Source organism: Euprymna scolopes, chromosome 21, assembly GCF_053919585.1.
Source record: "Euprymna scolopes isolate OS-2025 chromosome 21, ASM5391958v1, whole genome shotgun sequence".
Classification (NCBI taxonomy): Eukaryota; Metazoa; Mollusca; class Cephalopoda; order Sepiida; family Sepiolidae; genus Euprymna; species Euprymna scolopes.
The window spans coordinates 18,632,380-18,647,745 of NC_136502.1; the positions used below are offsets into that span (position 1 = coordinate 18,632,380).

The 15,366-nt window shown below is 30.4% G+C and overlaps 1 protein-coding gene across 1 annotated transcript in view; it reads left to right on the forward strand.

The window, feature by feature from the left end:
* Window positions 1–15,366, forward strand: part of LOC145243067 (protocadherin-16-like) — a 66,409-nt gene that overhangs the window by 1,153 nt on the left and 49,890 nt on the right. The window contains exons 2-4 of the mRNA XM_080106171.1: window positions 1,580–4,019; window positions 4,499–4,640; window positions 5,754–5,997. Of these exons, the coding sequence (XP_079962297.1) occupies window positions 1,593–4,019; window positions 4,499–4,640; window positions 5,754–5,997 (2,813 nt within the window). The 5' untranslated portion in view covers window positions 1,580–1,592. The remainder of the gene's footprint in view (window positions 1–1,579; window positions 4,020–4,498; window positions 4,641–5,753; window positions 5,998–15,366) is intronic.

Here is a 15,366-nt window from a genome sequence, read left to right on the forward strand (position 1 = left end):
GATTTTTGTACATGTATTTATGTATATTTATGCATGCAGAAATCGGTAGTCTTCTTGAATTTTATATTTATATTATTTTTATTTTTATAATTTATATATCTGTGCGTGTGTGTAAGTTGGAATATAACAAACGTGTGTATCTACTCCTGAGTGTATATATCTGTGTGTTTTACTTCTAGAATAGAATGTTTATGTAAAGGAAGAATGCTGGTCTTATCCCACTGGATAGCCACTGGAAATATCTATGTTCTTTTTGACCACTGGCCAGGCGAGACAGATGGTCGGGTCTCTCAAGTACAACAAAAAGACATGATAGATAAAAAAGGAATATAAAAAAGGAATAAAAAATAAGAGGTTAAGATATGAAAGATAAAAACCGATGAGGAATGGATCGTTCAAGAACCTTACTTATCCTCCCACACATAAACCCCCCACCCATATTAGGTGACAAGATTTCTAATTTTGTAAACAAAATAAGGAAAGGGTTTTTTTTCGGGATTTTTTTTTTTTTTTGTGTCTTGCAATGTCAGCTTTCGAAGATAATTCATGGCCTAAAGACGTAATCTCCCCAGCACAGGTGATTACAGAAACCCACAGAAACATGTATGCACATATGTAGCCATCAATGTTTGTATAAATAAATTTATATATATATATATATATATATATATATATATTTATTTATTTTCTTGCCAGGATGTAGGACACAAGGTAAAATGTAGTCTTGAGAAGACAGCAAACTTTGGCTTACAAAAAATCTCTGAGGAGCCCTGTTGGCATTCTCCAGTAGGGGCGCTTCAGGCGATTAGCAAGCATATTTTATAAATATGAAGGATTTGTTAATATTGTGAATAATAAAATGCTGAAAATTGAAAAATACAAACATATTTATCACAAATAAATTAAAGACGAAATCGTTTGAATATATACTATAATTGTATTTTCAACATTATCAAGTAAAACATCTAATTGTATAAAGTAATATATTATTTGATTTTTAAGATGTAGAAAATATTTTGTGATTTTCGTATCATTTTTTCTAATTATTATCATTCATTCTAATTATTTTTTAACAACATTCAAAGATCAATCATAAAGCATTCAAAACCCTCAAAAGTCACATATAAAACTTCAAACAAATTGCCAGGAAACATTTTTAGTAAACATTATTAAAAAAATTGAATCGTAGTAGCAGATAATCCATTATACAAGGAAGTAACTCCTCAGAAACGGTTACAATTCATTATTTTCTTTTTGTTAAAATATTTCTTTTAAACGTGTGAGAATTTATACATTTAAAACTAAAATTTTATGAAGACAATTCCAATTAATAATCTTAATAGTAAATATGTAGCTTTTTTTAATGTAAAGATTACTTGCATAAATATTTCTTCTGTTATGAAAAATATTTATCTATTTTTAAATTCAACATTGATAAGCACTATATTGAATTAATGTACTATTTCATGAAATTATTCTGAAAATTTGCATAAGTATAAGAAAAGAATGTTTTTATTATCTTCTACATTAAAATCATATATATTTATTAATTATATTATTTTTTCTTGTTCTTTTTCAGATTTTAACTGAATATGTTGATTTTATTTTACATTCTATCAATTATCTGTCCGGTCTATTTTTGTGCCGACCTTATATACTATGTAGAAGAAGAGAAGAGTCCTGGCACATACATTGGTAATATTGCTTCAGACTCACACATATTGGATACTATTCCCCTACAAGATCAGAACCACATCATGTTCAGACAACACAACAAAGGAAAGTCACAACTCTTTCGTGTTGACAAAAATACTGGAAAACTATTCACAGCACAAATATTGGATGCAGAATCTTTATGTACTTATAATACAGAATGTTTTAAAATGATTGATGTTGTTGTAAAGAAGGATAAATCTTTTATAAAATTGTTGGAAATTAAAGTGATCATTAAAGACATTAATGATCACCAGCCACAGTTTGCAAACAATCAAATTAATATTGAATTTGCTGAAGGTGATGGAATGGGGATGAAGAAATCCATTCCTAGTGCCAAAGACAATGACCTCAGTAGCATCAATTCAGAAATCACTTATGAGTTAAAGAAAGATGAACAAATTCCTTTTATTTTATCAGTTGTAAAAAATGTGGCTGGAAAATCAGACTTAGGTATTGTTTTAGAAGAACGATTAGACAGAGAAAGTAAAGAGTTTTATATTATACAGGTAATTGCAAAAGATGGTGGCTCTCCACCAAAAGAAAATGTTTTAGATATTCATATAAAGGTTTCAGATGTTAATGATAATGCACCAGTTTTCTCTCAAAGTGTATACAATATCTCTGTACATAATAAAGAACAAGCTGAGAACAAACCACTGATTTCATTATTGGCAACAGACATAGACTCAGGACAAAATGGTAATGTTTCATATAGCTTTGATTCAAAAACATCACGTATCACTCAGAGATATTTCAGGTTAAACAAACGAACTGGAGATATTTTTCTTTACAAAAAAATACCACCAGGCCAAAAATTAATTCATAAGTTGTATGTAGAAGCTCATGATGATGGCCACCCTCCTTTGAGTTCAATTGTTTTAGTACAAGTGAATGTGATCAACCAACAAAATAATCCCCCAACTATAGATGTGAACTTTTTCTCATCTTCATCTACAGAAAACTCAACATCCGTTTCTGAAGACATTGAGGTTGGCAGTTTTATTGCATATGTAAAAGTAACTGACCATGATGCTGGTCAGAATGGAGAAGTTATATGTGATCTCCATCATGATAAGTTTAAACTGAAAAATCAAGGATTGAACAAATACCAAGTGATTCTGAAAGACCCATTGGATAGAGAGACAGAGGAAAATCATGACATCACAATCAGCTGTGAAGATATGGGATTCCCACCGCGCCATAGTGAGAGTAAGTTTTCAATTAAAGTGATGGATGTGAATGATGTGAAGCCGAAATTTAGTAAAGCAAGATACAAATTCCGTATCAATGAGAACCAGAAGGCTGACATTGATGTCGGCTCAATCAATGCATCTGATCCGGACTTGGGAGCTGGAGGGGAACTGATGTTTTCTCTGCAAAGAAATAAGCATAAAAGTGAAGAGGTGCTGCTGCTGCTGCCTTTTGTGATCACAAAAGATGGTTTTATTTCAACAAGTGAATCATTGGACCATGAATTACAAGATGTTTATAAGTTTGAGGTTTTGGTGAAAGACAATGGAATGCCATCACTGAATAATACAGTGGATGTGATTGTTGAGGTTGAAGATGAAAATGATAACAGTCCATATTTTACATTTCCCAGTGTTAATCCACACAATGTGGAAGTTGTGTATTTTGCTGATGAAAGCAAGAACGTGACAGTTGTGAGGGCACATGACAGTGACAGTCAAGAGAATGCATTTCTGAAATATGAAATAAGTGCAGGCAATGAGAAACAGTTGTTCACGATTGACCATTACAGCGGTTTGTTGTCTTCTACGGGTGCCCTTACCAAACAAGATGCCGGCTCATATGAACTGGAGTTTGTAGTGAAGGATAGTGGTATGCCAGTTTTATCAGCCACAACTACAATCTTTTTGAGTCTGCTATTGAAAAACAAGAGCTCTTCTTCTTCTTCTTTGGAAAGAGTAAATGGTGTGCTGCAAAATGGTGAGTCTGAAGAGAAGGTGCATCTTAATATGGTGATTATTATTACGTTATTGGCTGTGATGGTGACTATCATTGTTACGGCTTCAATCTCGATCTGCGTGCTTCGCTGTTGTAATGCTGCAAGTGTAGATGGAGATGATATTTCTAATAGATATGTAAGCGAACAAAGACATTTGATGTCATCTTCTTATCGAGGGAGCTCTTGGCCAGATGTTCCTACTACAATGATAAATGATCCAAACTTTGGTAGGAGTGCTGAGGAGATGGCAGCCAACAGAAGGGAGTCATATCCCAGGTTCATCAACCAATCACCAGTCATCAGACCAAACAATTCTGTTGACATTAACTCCCAGGTAATTATGCCATTTTAATATTTTTTTCTTCATAGAAATTATTTTCTTATGGAGTATAACATATTCAGTAAGCAATTTAAAAATTGTTTGACCATTATATTTATTTTAAATGTGTTCACGTTAAAATGATTTTATATTTTATTATACTGTTAAATGTTCCAATCTCTTACATTATTTTTTTTTCTTTGGAGAGTGGGCAATAGTATTTATGAAATCATTGTAAATGTTTATTTTAAATTTTAACAGATCATTATATGCATAACCCAATGATTAAATGGAACTGAAAATATAATTTTCTTGATTATTTTGAATATAATTTTTTTTTTGTAATGACAACTTTTCATTATAAAGTTTGGTGCAATTTTAATTTTTGTTTTAATTCATTCATTGTTTTAATACACTTTTTGCTTTAGTTATGAAAAAATCTGTAAATGAAAGACATAAATCATCTCATATTGTATATTTATTTTTAAATATAGATGACACCAACTTTTCAAAATGGAGATAAGAACACATTGATGACTCCTTATTGTCCAACATGGACATCTACATTGTCTTCTCATGCTGATAGTGGACGTGGTTGGAGTGAAGTTGGCACAGGTCATACAGAAGACATGACAGGTGAATAAACAGTTGATAATTATAATACTTTTTGTATATATTATCTATTATTTATAATTAATGGTTCCTATATTGTATTAAATTCTATACTAGGTCTACTTGGTAATTTATTGTCACCCAGCATTTGTGCTATTTTTTTTTGTTGAGTTGATTTACTCTCCATCGTTCTTTTCTATCTATAATTTTTACTTCATACCATAATAGTCGATGAGCTAAATTCTTGATGTACGATGGAGATTTACCTATGATTAGGGTTATTATATCTACCAGAAATTGGCTCAATGGATGGTATGCTGAATCTAGAGTGCTGAGAATGGGTTTTAATGGAATACTGTTCTTATGAATCTTAGGGAGGTCATATAGGTGTAGTAACTTGCTGTAATGCTGAACTAACTGTCAGTACTTTGCAGGTTGTATTAGGTCCATATTCTTACTGAGAATCTGCGACAGCCTTCTTTTCCATTTTTAAAGTCTGATTCTTTTTCACTTTACAATATCCACTAGATTCTATTAGATCTGCCAATTTCTTGGAATATTCTGCGCTATCCATTAGCATTGCCTTTGTCTGCTGGTCATATTATATCATTGTCACTGCGTAGTGACTTGATAGTCTTTACTTCTTCCTGATAGGTTTTGGAGGCTTTGAATTCTTGAGTACTTTTCTCATTTTTCACCTTAGTCCATCTCCTTGCCTTGGGTTTATTCAAGCCTGCCTCCTCTATTGGAGCTATCATATCTAAGTATGGAATCCACTTGATGGTTATTGTGAAGTTGAGACCTTTGTTTATCACTGATTCTTCAGAAGGAGTTAACTGACGTTTACTTTGGTTGACAATGACTTTTATTCATGAATAATGAACATGAAATCTTACATCCTTAGCTTTTAGATTTTCCAATTTCTTTATTTAGCAAGATTTGACCTCATTAAATTCTTTCTTATATGATATGTCCATGTATTCTTTCATGCAGATTTTGACATCAGTCCTAGATATACTTTGCAGTGAAAATGACACTTAAGATGTTAACTGTATTCTGATGAATCGAAATAATACAAATAACCAATCCTCATGTAAATTCAGAAACGTATTATTGAGATTTGTTTGTTGTTTTCAGATCATCTGATTCCACAATTCTTCAAGCCACATGTTGGGCAGGTGAATATGACAGATAAGAGAAACATAGAAGGAAATTTTAACTACCCAAATGAATCAACAATTTCAGCCAGATGTTTTTCAAAAGCAACAAATAATGCCAACAATTTGTTGAGAGAGGAAACAGAACAAAGATCACATCATTTATCAGACAGTATTCAAATTACTCACAATGCCAGACCACTGCCCCCTGTACCACACAAAATGCATTAATCATATACTTGGTTCATGAAAAACTCTTATATGAAATTTTATATATATTACAATTGAAAAATAAAGATATTTAATATTATAAGAATTCATTTACTTTATGATAAAAAGTTTAAAACTAAAACATTTTATACAAAATATATATGAAACTTTAAGATCTGGATTTCTTGCTCATATCAATTCATTTATTACTAAATTGTTATTCATAAATGATTTCAGTCTAAAATTTAGTATTAGTGCTTATTTTCTCTTTTGATTTTGTATATTTTTACTAGGGCTATGACAAGAGAATGTTCTTTTCATTGTTTTGACTCTCGGGTATATATCTGACACAGTTAGACGCAGTTAATCAATTGAGAACCACATCACTCTATCTAAAAACATATAAGATATTAACTGTTATATACGTGAGAGTCAAATTAATGAAAAGAATATTCTCTTTTCATAGGCCTTATTATATAACCAATGACTTCACCATAAAATGAGCATTATTTGGGGACAATTTCCAAACATCACATTTGCTTCACAACCCTCAGAATTAGATTGATAGAATATATTTTAAATAAGAAATATTGCATTATGAAGCAATTATTAATGTATTAATTCAATTTTTCTCAATTATGTGCTAATTTCTTAAATACTGCCTTTATACTATGTCCATAATTTGTGAGACATATATTAGAGTATTTTATACTTTTAAGATTACACTATTATGAAACAGTTATCCCCATTTTAGTTGTCATATTTACAAGTTTTGGCCATGCTTTAATTGATTGTTGAATTTTATGACATGTCAACTATCGTTGGATTATTTTATAATAAGAATGTACATGTTTTATATGTGATTGGTTTATAAGTTAATTTAAAGAGATTTTTGTTGCATAAGCACTCGGTTTTCTTAAATGGTTACTCATTTGGTACTGGCCAGAAGCAACATTGCTTAATTGGAGTAATTATACAGAAACCTGATTTTAAATTTGATTATAGTCATATTTTTTATCATTGTATCCTTCTTTGTATGACTGAAACCTTATAAATATAACAACCATCTAAATAATGTAAATTATTAATATACCTGAATATATGTATATCTCTGTATTCATGTAATGTTTGAGTGATTTAATAAATTTTTATTTTTAGATTGTAATTGAGGAAAAATATTTATAATAAATTGTAATTTATAAATCAGGAATATATAAAAAGAAATATTGGAAATTATAAAACAGTTTTAAAAAGTTAATATAGAGGACCATTTTGTTTCTGTTATGTTACGGAAATTTAAGCATTTGAGTGACTCAGTAATAGAAAAATGGAAGGAAGGAAGAGAAAATGGAAGAACAGTTATCTTTGTATATTGCATTATGGGAGTAAGGGGATTTATTTTATAACACTTCAGGAAATATAATTAGCTAAACTGAAATATTCTAAATATAACAAATAAAAAAGGAATATATATGGATTTGAATAATTTTGATATTTCCATAAAATCATTTTTGCAAAGGAAGCAACCATCACACACACACACACACACACACACACACATTCAACTTATTAGGACTGGAGACTAGATTTACACTCACACTCATTTAAGTACTATGTGTGTACACATATATATACACAATAAGTGATTTTTTTGTTCTGCCATTGTGATACCAAAATCTGTGGATAACTTTAAGGAACTGCACAATGAAAACTGATTGGATTTCTTTTTACTTGGTGATTAAAATTTAAGGTAAGTTTATATTTTTAATTTAAATTTGATAAACTATAATCAGTTATGTGATTTAAAAATAGAATCATTCAAAGAAAATTTTTTAAATATTGTTCATTATTTAGTACACTTTTAAAAAAGTTTAATATAGCCTTTATAGGAAAAAACGTATTACTGTTCTATGCTGAAAGAATTATTTGTTAATATTTGATAACCAAAATTTGTTTTGCTTAAAAATAACAAGACTTTCCTTCTGAACGCTATTGGTAGACATTATGATGTTATATGAAATGTTTGAATTGTTTTATTTGCAAATCGGTTTTTTCTTCATTTTAAAATACGTTTATTAAAAGATAAATAGAAATATTATTTTTATAAAATATCCAGTTATGATATTTTTGGTCTATCTAGATATTTTAAAAGAGAATCTCAGCTCTGACTATTAAAAATATATAAAACTCCCATATAAATATATATATTTGTTTTATATTTTTATCCACAATACTTTACAAATAATGAGCTTTAAATTTAAATATTTACAAAGTCTCTGTAAGATTTGCTAAATAAACAACTGCCTTTATATAAAAATAATAAAGACATTGCATTGTCAGTTACAAATATACTATTAATTTTAAAATTATGAATGATGTTGAATTCTTTAAAATATATAAAAACAATATAGGTGATTGCTATATAAATAAAACTATCAGACAAGATCTTGTATTTTTATGCATATTCATACATAACTCTGATTGGTACTAATTGTATTTCTTTTTTATTTATTTACTATTTATCAAATATTTATTGAAACCAAAAATAAAAACTGGAAACATAAAATAAAATTATTTAATCCTATAAAACAAAATAATACCATAACTTTGTTTTGAATTATTTTTCTCCATGCCTTCCACTCACCAATGTCTACATTTTAATAATGTACGCTTATAACAAATATGTTAATAATAGATTTCAAGACTTTAAATGTTGACAGCTGACAAACACATCTATAAATCTCCCCTGTCTGTTTAAATGTATGTATGTATATATGTTTGTATGTCTGCTTAAAACTTTTGAAAGAGGCGACAAATTTTCACGAGATTAGTGTCGTTTTGAAGCTCGACCCTTCGAACGACAAAAATCAAAAAATTAGCCAAAAACATTAATTCTTTCAACCTCAACTGAGCACTTTTCTGCAGGGAGGGGTCGCTTTTTTTGCCGACATTTTTGAAAGTCATCCCCTCTTTTCGATTGACTAGCCTTAATTTAAATATTCATTACTTTCGGTATGGTGATGAGCACAACAGCAAAGACGTCGCATTTCTTTTTTTTTTCACGTTTTTTTCCTCCTTCGCGGTACGTGTTTGAGCCTTCCTGCCTACTACCACTTTTTTTTTTTTTTACTCAACACACACCTTCAAACACCCAGGCTTGTATTGTTATAAATCCTGATTGATGCTTAATACTTCATTCTTGTAAATATATCATATTAATAATTATAATTGTATAATTATAATTTCACAGTAAATATTTTAGAATTTTCTAGTTTAGAAAAAATTTACTATTAATTTTACATATCTTTTTATTAGAAACATTATAGAAATTGGAAACCTGTACTATTTAGATATACTTTGATAATCGTTAAATACAAGGGGAAGTAACCATGTATAAATGAACTCATATTCAGAAATTGATGCTTTTAAACAGATCTAAACATTATAAGAATACTGCTACAATTATATTGTTATTATTGCTTTTATTAACCTCATACAAATAATTTAATACTACCAACTATATTTTGGGGAATCCAATTGCTCAGCTATTTAAACTATATTCGGAATACAATTGAACATATATTTAAATTATATTATTTGAATAGAATTGTTCATTGATTTAAATTATATTATTTGGAATAAAATTGTGCATTTATTTAAACTATATTATTTGGAATATAAAATTGTGTATATGAGATAAAAATATATCATAATTTTGAATAGCGCTTTCAGCATATTCTGCTTTTGCATTTGCAATACCTCCAAGAGACATTGTAATTTTAAAAGCTGAACATGTTAAAGAGTGAAGTGGCCATTTCAATTTTTTACCAAATTCTTTAAAAAAAATAAGTAGTTTTTTTTTTCACAATTTCTTAGAGTTGAGATTCTTTCAAACAAGACAACGTAGTTGAAATAGATAAGATGATACATGAGATAGGGAGGAGGGTTATAGAAAGTCCTCTTCATAACCTCTTTTTTGGGGAATATTCACCAGTCATGTGAGAAAGATGGTCATAAAGGAGGTGTTAAATTTAGTAGAATGTTACAATTGAAAACTAATCCTCGATGATAAGTCATAAAATTTTTTTTTTTTTATTTTTTTTTTAATAAGTTTGTAAGCAATGAGATTAACGTGAAACAAGAAAAAAAAAGTGTGAATTGTGGAATTTAGAGGTGGTGGGGGCAATTTTCTAACCGTCTGCCAAAGTGTATATTTCTCAATACAAAGTGTATATTTCTCAATAGATTTTAACTGGAAATGATGCCCCATGTAATATTTAATAAAAAAAAAAAAAAAAAAAAAACATAAAAAAAGATATTTTTAATGCCTACACAGAATTTTTGTTTCTCATGCAGTGATTTAGTGACTTTGTTGCAGTTTCCATAAGAAAAACTACACCACTTGTTGCAGGGCTGATCATTGGTGACAGTTGACCCTACAACTAAAAGGTAACACAGACAAAGGTAAACGACGATTTCAAAGAAGAGATAATAAAATGCAATTTTACTGTTGTGAATGATAAAAATACTGTCCAGGTTTATTTACCAAAAGGTAAATAAAAGAAAGTTGTAGGTCTTGTGTTATAGCTGGAGCACTGTTTGTGTTCAAGTTGAAGCAGTTTTACTGTCATCTCTGGAAACTGCTAGAAGATGTGGATAGTGACAGGAGAGTGCTGGAAACTGCAAGAAGGTGTGGGCAGCTCAGTAAGGTGTTGGACACTGCTGAAAACTGCAGGATTGAGGAGTTGATTTTGCAAAGCATATAGTAGTTTTTTGGAGAAAGATGGCCCTGAAAAGGGCCGTTTTATCACTTGTAGTAGTAGTTAACAAAACCTTTCTGTACAATGTGACCTTGGAACACCCCAGACCTATATACCACCAGCACTCGGAAGGTTTTTGAACACCTACACAGATTATCACACCCAAGCAAATGCACTAGGTTGAAACTACCATGGCATAGAATGATCAGCTATATTACACCCACAATTGGAAGAGGACAGCATGTATTATTCCTCCTCGATCGACAGTTTAAAATGGCTAATAAAAAAAACTATAAAAATGCTATGGGTGACAAACTTGGCACAAATGTATCCATAAACACATCAAGTTTAACTGCAAACAGATGTGGATTTCAGCGATTGTACATCACATCACTTAAGATATAGTTGCAAAATAAAAACATAATGACGGCAACATTTTTTCCTTTAAGTCAAAAACCAATATATGTCTACAACTACATCCACACATTTATGTCTACAACTACATCCACACATTTCTCATATAAAGACACATCCATGGCAATCCAAGCAGTGGTCTCGGAGCAACAGCAGTCTCCAGAGGTAGTCGGCATCCCCATCAACGGTCAGCTATCCTAATACAGAAAGTTTTTCCTAACTACTACTACATGCGATAAAACGACCCTTTTCAGGGCTATCTTTCTCCACAAAACTACTGTATACTATGCAAAATCGACTCCTCAATCCTGCAGTTTCCAGTACCTTTCTGCAGCCTCCTGCCACTATCTGAACATTCCTGTAGTTTTCAGCACATTCTTGCAGGTTCCAGAGACAACAATAAAGCCGCTCTAACTTGAACACAAGCAGTGCTTCAACTTAAGTACAAGGCCTACAACTTTCTTTTCTTTACCTTTCGGTAAATAAACCTGGACAGTATTTTTATCATTCACAACAGTACAATTGCGTTTTGTTGTCTCTTTGCTATTGTCGTTTACTTTTTTTGCCTGTGTTACCTTTTAGTTGTAGACCTCGCCAGCAACTTTGCCTTGATTACCTTTTTTTTTTTTCTTTTTTTTTTTTAATAAATTATGAATAAAAAGTTATTCAAAACTTTCTAATTTTTAAAAAAATTATTTTTTGATGTAAAATATATGGTGCTGTCCATTTCTTTCATTTGTTAAATATGGGGAATCATTCCGAGTTAAAATCTATTGAGAAATATACATTTTGGGTTGAGAAATACACACTATAATTATGTAAACATTAGATAATGAATTACAAGTTATCCACTATGGCCATATCATTTGAACTTATGACTACGGACTTAAAATGTGTATTTCTCAATAGATTTTAACGTGAAATGATCCCCCCATGTAATAATATTTGGAAAAAAAGAAGAGAAATTTTTCTTGCAATCAACTCATGTCGTAATCAAATTAGTGGTTTGATTTGTTGGCGTTTCTACAGAATTGGGACGAGATTTTGTCGTCAATAAATGGAGTTTTCAGATAAAAAAAACAATGGTTTCAACTGATTTTTTTGTCAATTCTAAAAAGTTATAATGGTAACTTCCAAATTATGCAGTCGAATTACCTGAATATTACTGAATTATTGAACAAAATAACTTCAATTGTGTTACCAGTTGAAAAAGTGCCGCCATCTTGTTTAAAATCAAAACGGAAAATTACCCGATCGTTTTCATCAAATTCTATCTTTCATTTCCTTAATAAATAATTTTCTGCCTTATCGATTTTCGTAATTTCTGGATATAATCATCTAAAAATATGATAAATGCGTAGATACCATTGTTTTCGTGTGAAATTCAGTAGGTGTGTCAGAAACTTCGTGAAAAATATTGAATAATTCGACCCCCTGTCTTTCCAAGCTTATAACTACTCAAAAAATGTAATTCAACCCCTAATTTTTTTTTCAATTAAAGGAGTAAGGACCAAGGTTTCATTAAAAAAAAAAAAAAAAAAAAAAAAAAAAAACAACAACGTGATTTAAAAAAAAAAGGCTTTAAACTTCGGAATTTACAGGTAAATTTCTAAAAAAAAAACCCTCTTTTGTTGTTTTAAATTTGAATATATTATTGATCTTTTATCTTCAATTTGTGATATATAAAACTTTGGTGAGTAAATTAATTATTTACTTTTTAATAGACATTTCAAAATGGGGGGGGGGGCGTGAATAAAAAAAAAAACGTTTGTCTAAAATATTATATTCGGTTTATTGGAAAGAGCATAACATTTCACATTGACCCTGAAAATATCGTAAAAATAGAATCAATAGAAAAATTTTGATAGATTTTTAAAGTTTAAAAATTGAAAAATACTGAACTCGTAAAATTCAATTAATTTCATTACTGTTTTTTTTTTTTTTTTTTTTTAAATAAAAAAATAATATTTTTATTATTTTTTATACAACTTTAATAGTTTATTTTTGAAGTTGTATAATCCATAAAGGAAATAAACAACCCACTTTTAAAAGAGAAATTATGAGTTTTTTTTTATATTTTATTCGCAGTTTCGTGTTAGGGTGTCAAAAATCCCTACAAAAATTCTCATACACCTAGAAATTCAGTATTAAGATTTCCGAAATTTCGTCCCAATAGTGCAGAAGCGCCGATTTTTTTTTGGGGGGGGGTATTCTGCAGTTTATGAATCGTGCTAAAATAATAATGTCATTATTTAGAAAGCCATTCTTAAGATGGGGGAGTTTTGTTAACTATTCTGTAGTTTCACCTAACAATTTAATGAATAAATTAATTTGGAAATCAAATGTCTCCTCGCGTCTAATCAGGCGAAAGTTTAATAACGGACGGACGTCGGACCGGACACATGAGAACTGAGAGGAGTGCCAGTGGTGACATATTTCTGAACTGAGTCAAATATTCTGATTAAACACTCATTTATACATAGTATAAACTGCAAGAACGTAAATAAACCAGTATTCCCCGCCCCGGTTTCAGAAAATAAGTTTAATTTTATGTGACCGCTTTTCGGCTATTTGTAACTAACTCGTAAGCGAAATTTACCAAGCCAAGCCAAGCCTGACAACCATGGAGGGTTTGGGAATGGGAACGTGCTTAAAACGTTTCCTTTTCCTTTAAAAAATTAAAGCTAAAAATGAAGAAACTAATTAAATCTTTGTTATTTATTCATCACGCGTTTCTATTAATATTTTATTGTTAAGAAATAGTTGATTGTATTATAGTTAAACAGACCTGTGTCGATATCGGCACAATAAACTTTTTTTTTCTTTTTACGTATATTTCTCCATTTTTAGGTTGTAAAAAATACCGTTAAGTCATGTGATTAAAGAAAATAAAAAATAATAAAAAAAAATAACGGAAACAATAGAAAAAACGCCCCTTCTTTTATAATGAATCCATGTTCTTTCTTTCTTGAATGCTTGTGTGTTTTAAAGAATTTAGAAAAATACAACGAAAAAGATGTCCCTTTACCATAAAAAAAAAAAAAACGAATTTTTAAAAAGCAAGATTGTAAAAAATATATAACATTGTTTTTTTAGGCCTCACCATCATTTGTTTTCACTTTTTTAAGTCCCTTCCCCCCCCCACCATAATTTCACTAGAGAATTCTTTATTATTTATTTAATTTTCAAATATTCTAGATTTTAGAGGCCGAAAGGAGGGAGACATTTTCTATATAGATTTAACGTAAACTTTTTTTTTTTTAACCAATAATTTCGATTTTATAGTAGGGAGTAAAAAATGATAAAATAGATGATAGTCAAATAGTTGGTGATACTTTAAATTTATGTAAGTGATCCTAAAATATTTTATGGAAATTTAAAGAGTATTCTTATTACCTAAAATAGCGTAGTTTACCCCTTAAAAAGAATTTTTTTTTTTTTTTTTTTTTTTTTAGTGGTTAATACGTTTCAATGACCTTATGAAAACATTTTTTTTAATAATAAAATGTAACATTTTAGAGTGGGGGCCGGGATCACACTTATATAAATTTAACGTAAAATGCGTATCCTCTTCTTGACCATAGTGGTCAAGGAGACCTTTTTTTTTTTTTTTTTTCAAAGCGGTTTTTTTTTTTTTTTTTTTTTTTTACACAGTGATCACCACTTATCAAGGCCCGGAAGCCACTCAGGGATAAGGGTTATTGCAAGTACATTACGTTAGTGTGGAGATTTGATGAAGTGTTTACTTAAGGGGGCGGTTCATTAGGAATTTGTTAACATTGGACTTGAACACATCCAAGTTGTAGTCCGGTGGGAAGCAGGCAGACGGAACAGAGCTCCACAGGCGTGCAGTTCTAAGAAAGAAGCTTTGTTCATGGAATCCACGTTTTGATTTAGGCACAGATAAAGAGTGGGGGAAATTTATCACAGGGGATTCGGCTAGACGGGTGTTTTTCGTGAAAGATTGGCGAGGGGGGACCAGAGACCGGAGTTCAGACGAGCACCTGCCATGGAAATAACGATAAAACAAGGATAGGCTCGCAACGTCTCTTCTGTGGGAGAGAGGTTGCAGGGTAGAGAAAAGGGCATCCCCCACTAAGCCACAAAGTCTATTTTGTACTCTGTCAAGGCAGGATAGGCTGTTTTTAGCAGCTCCTGCCCAGATATAGCAACAGTATTCCATCCTTAGACGTACTTGGCTTTTATATA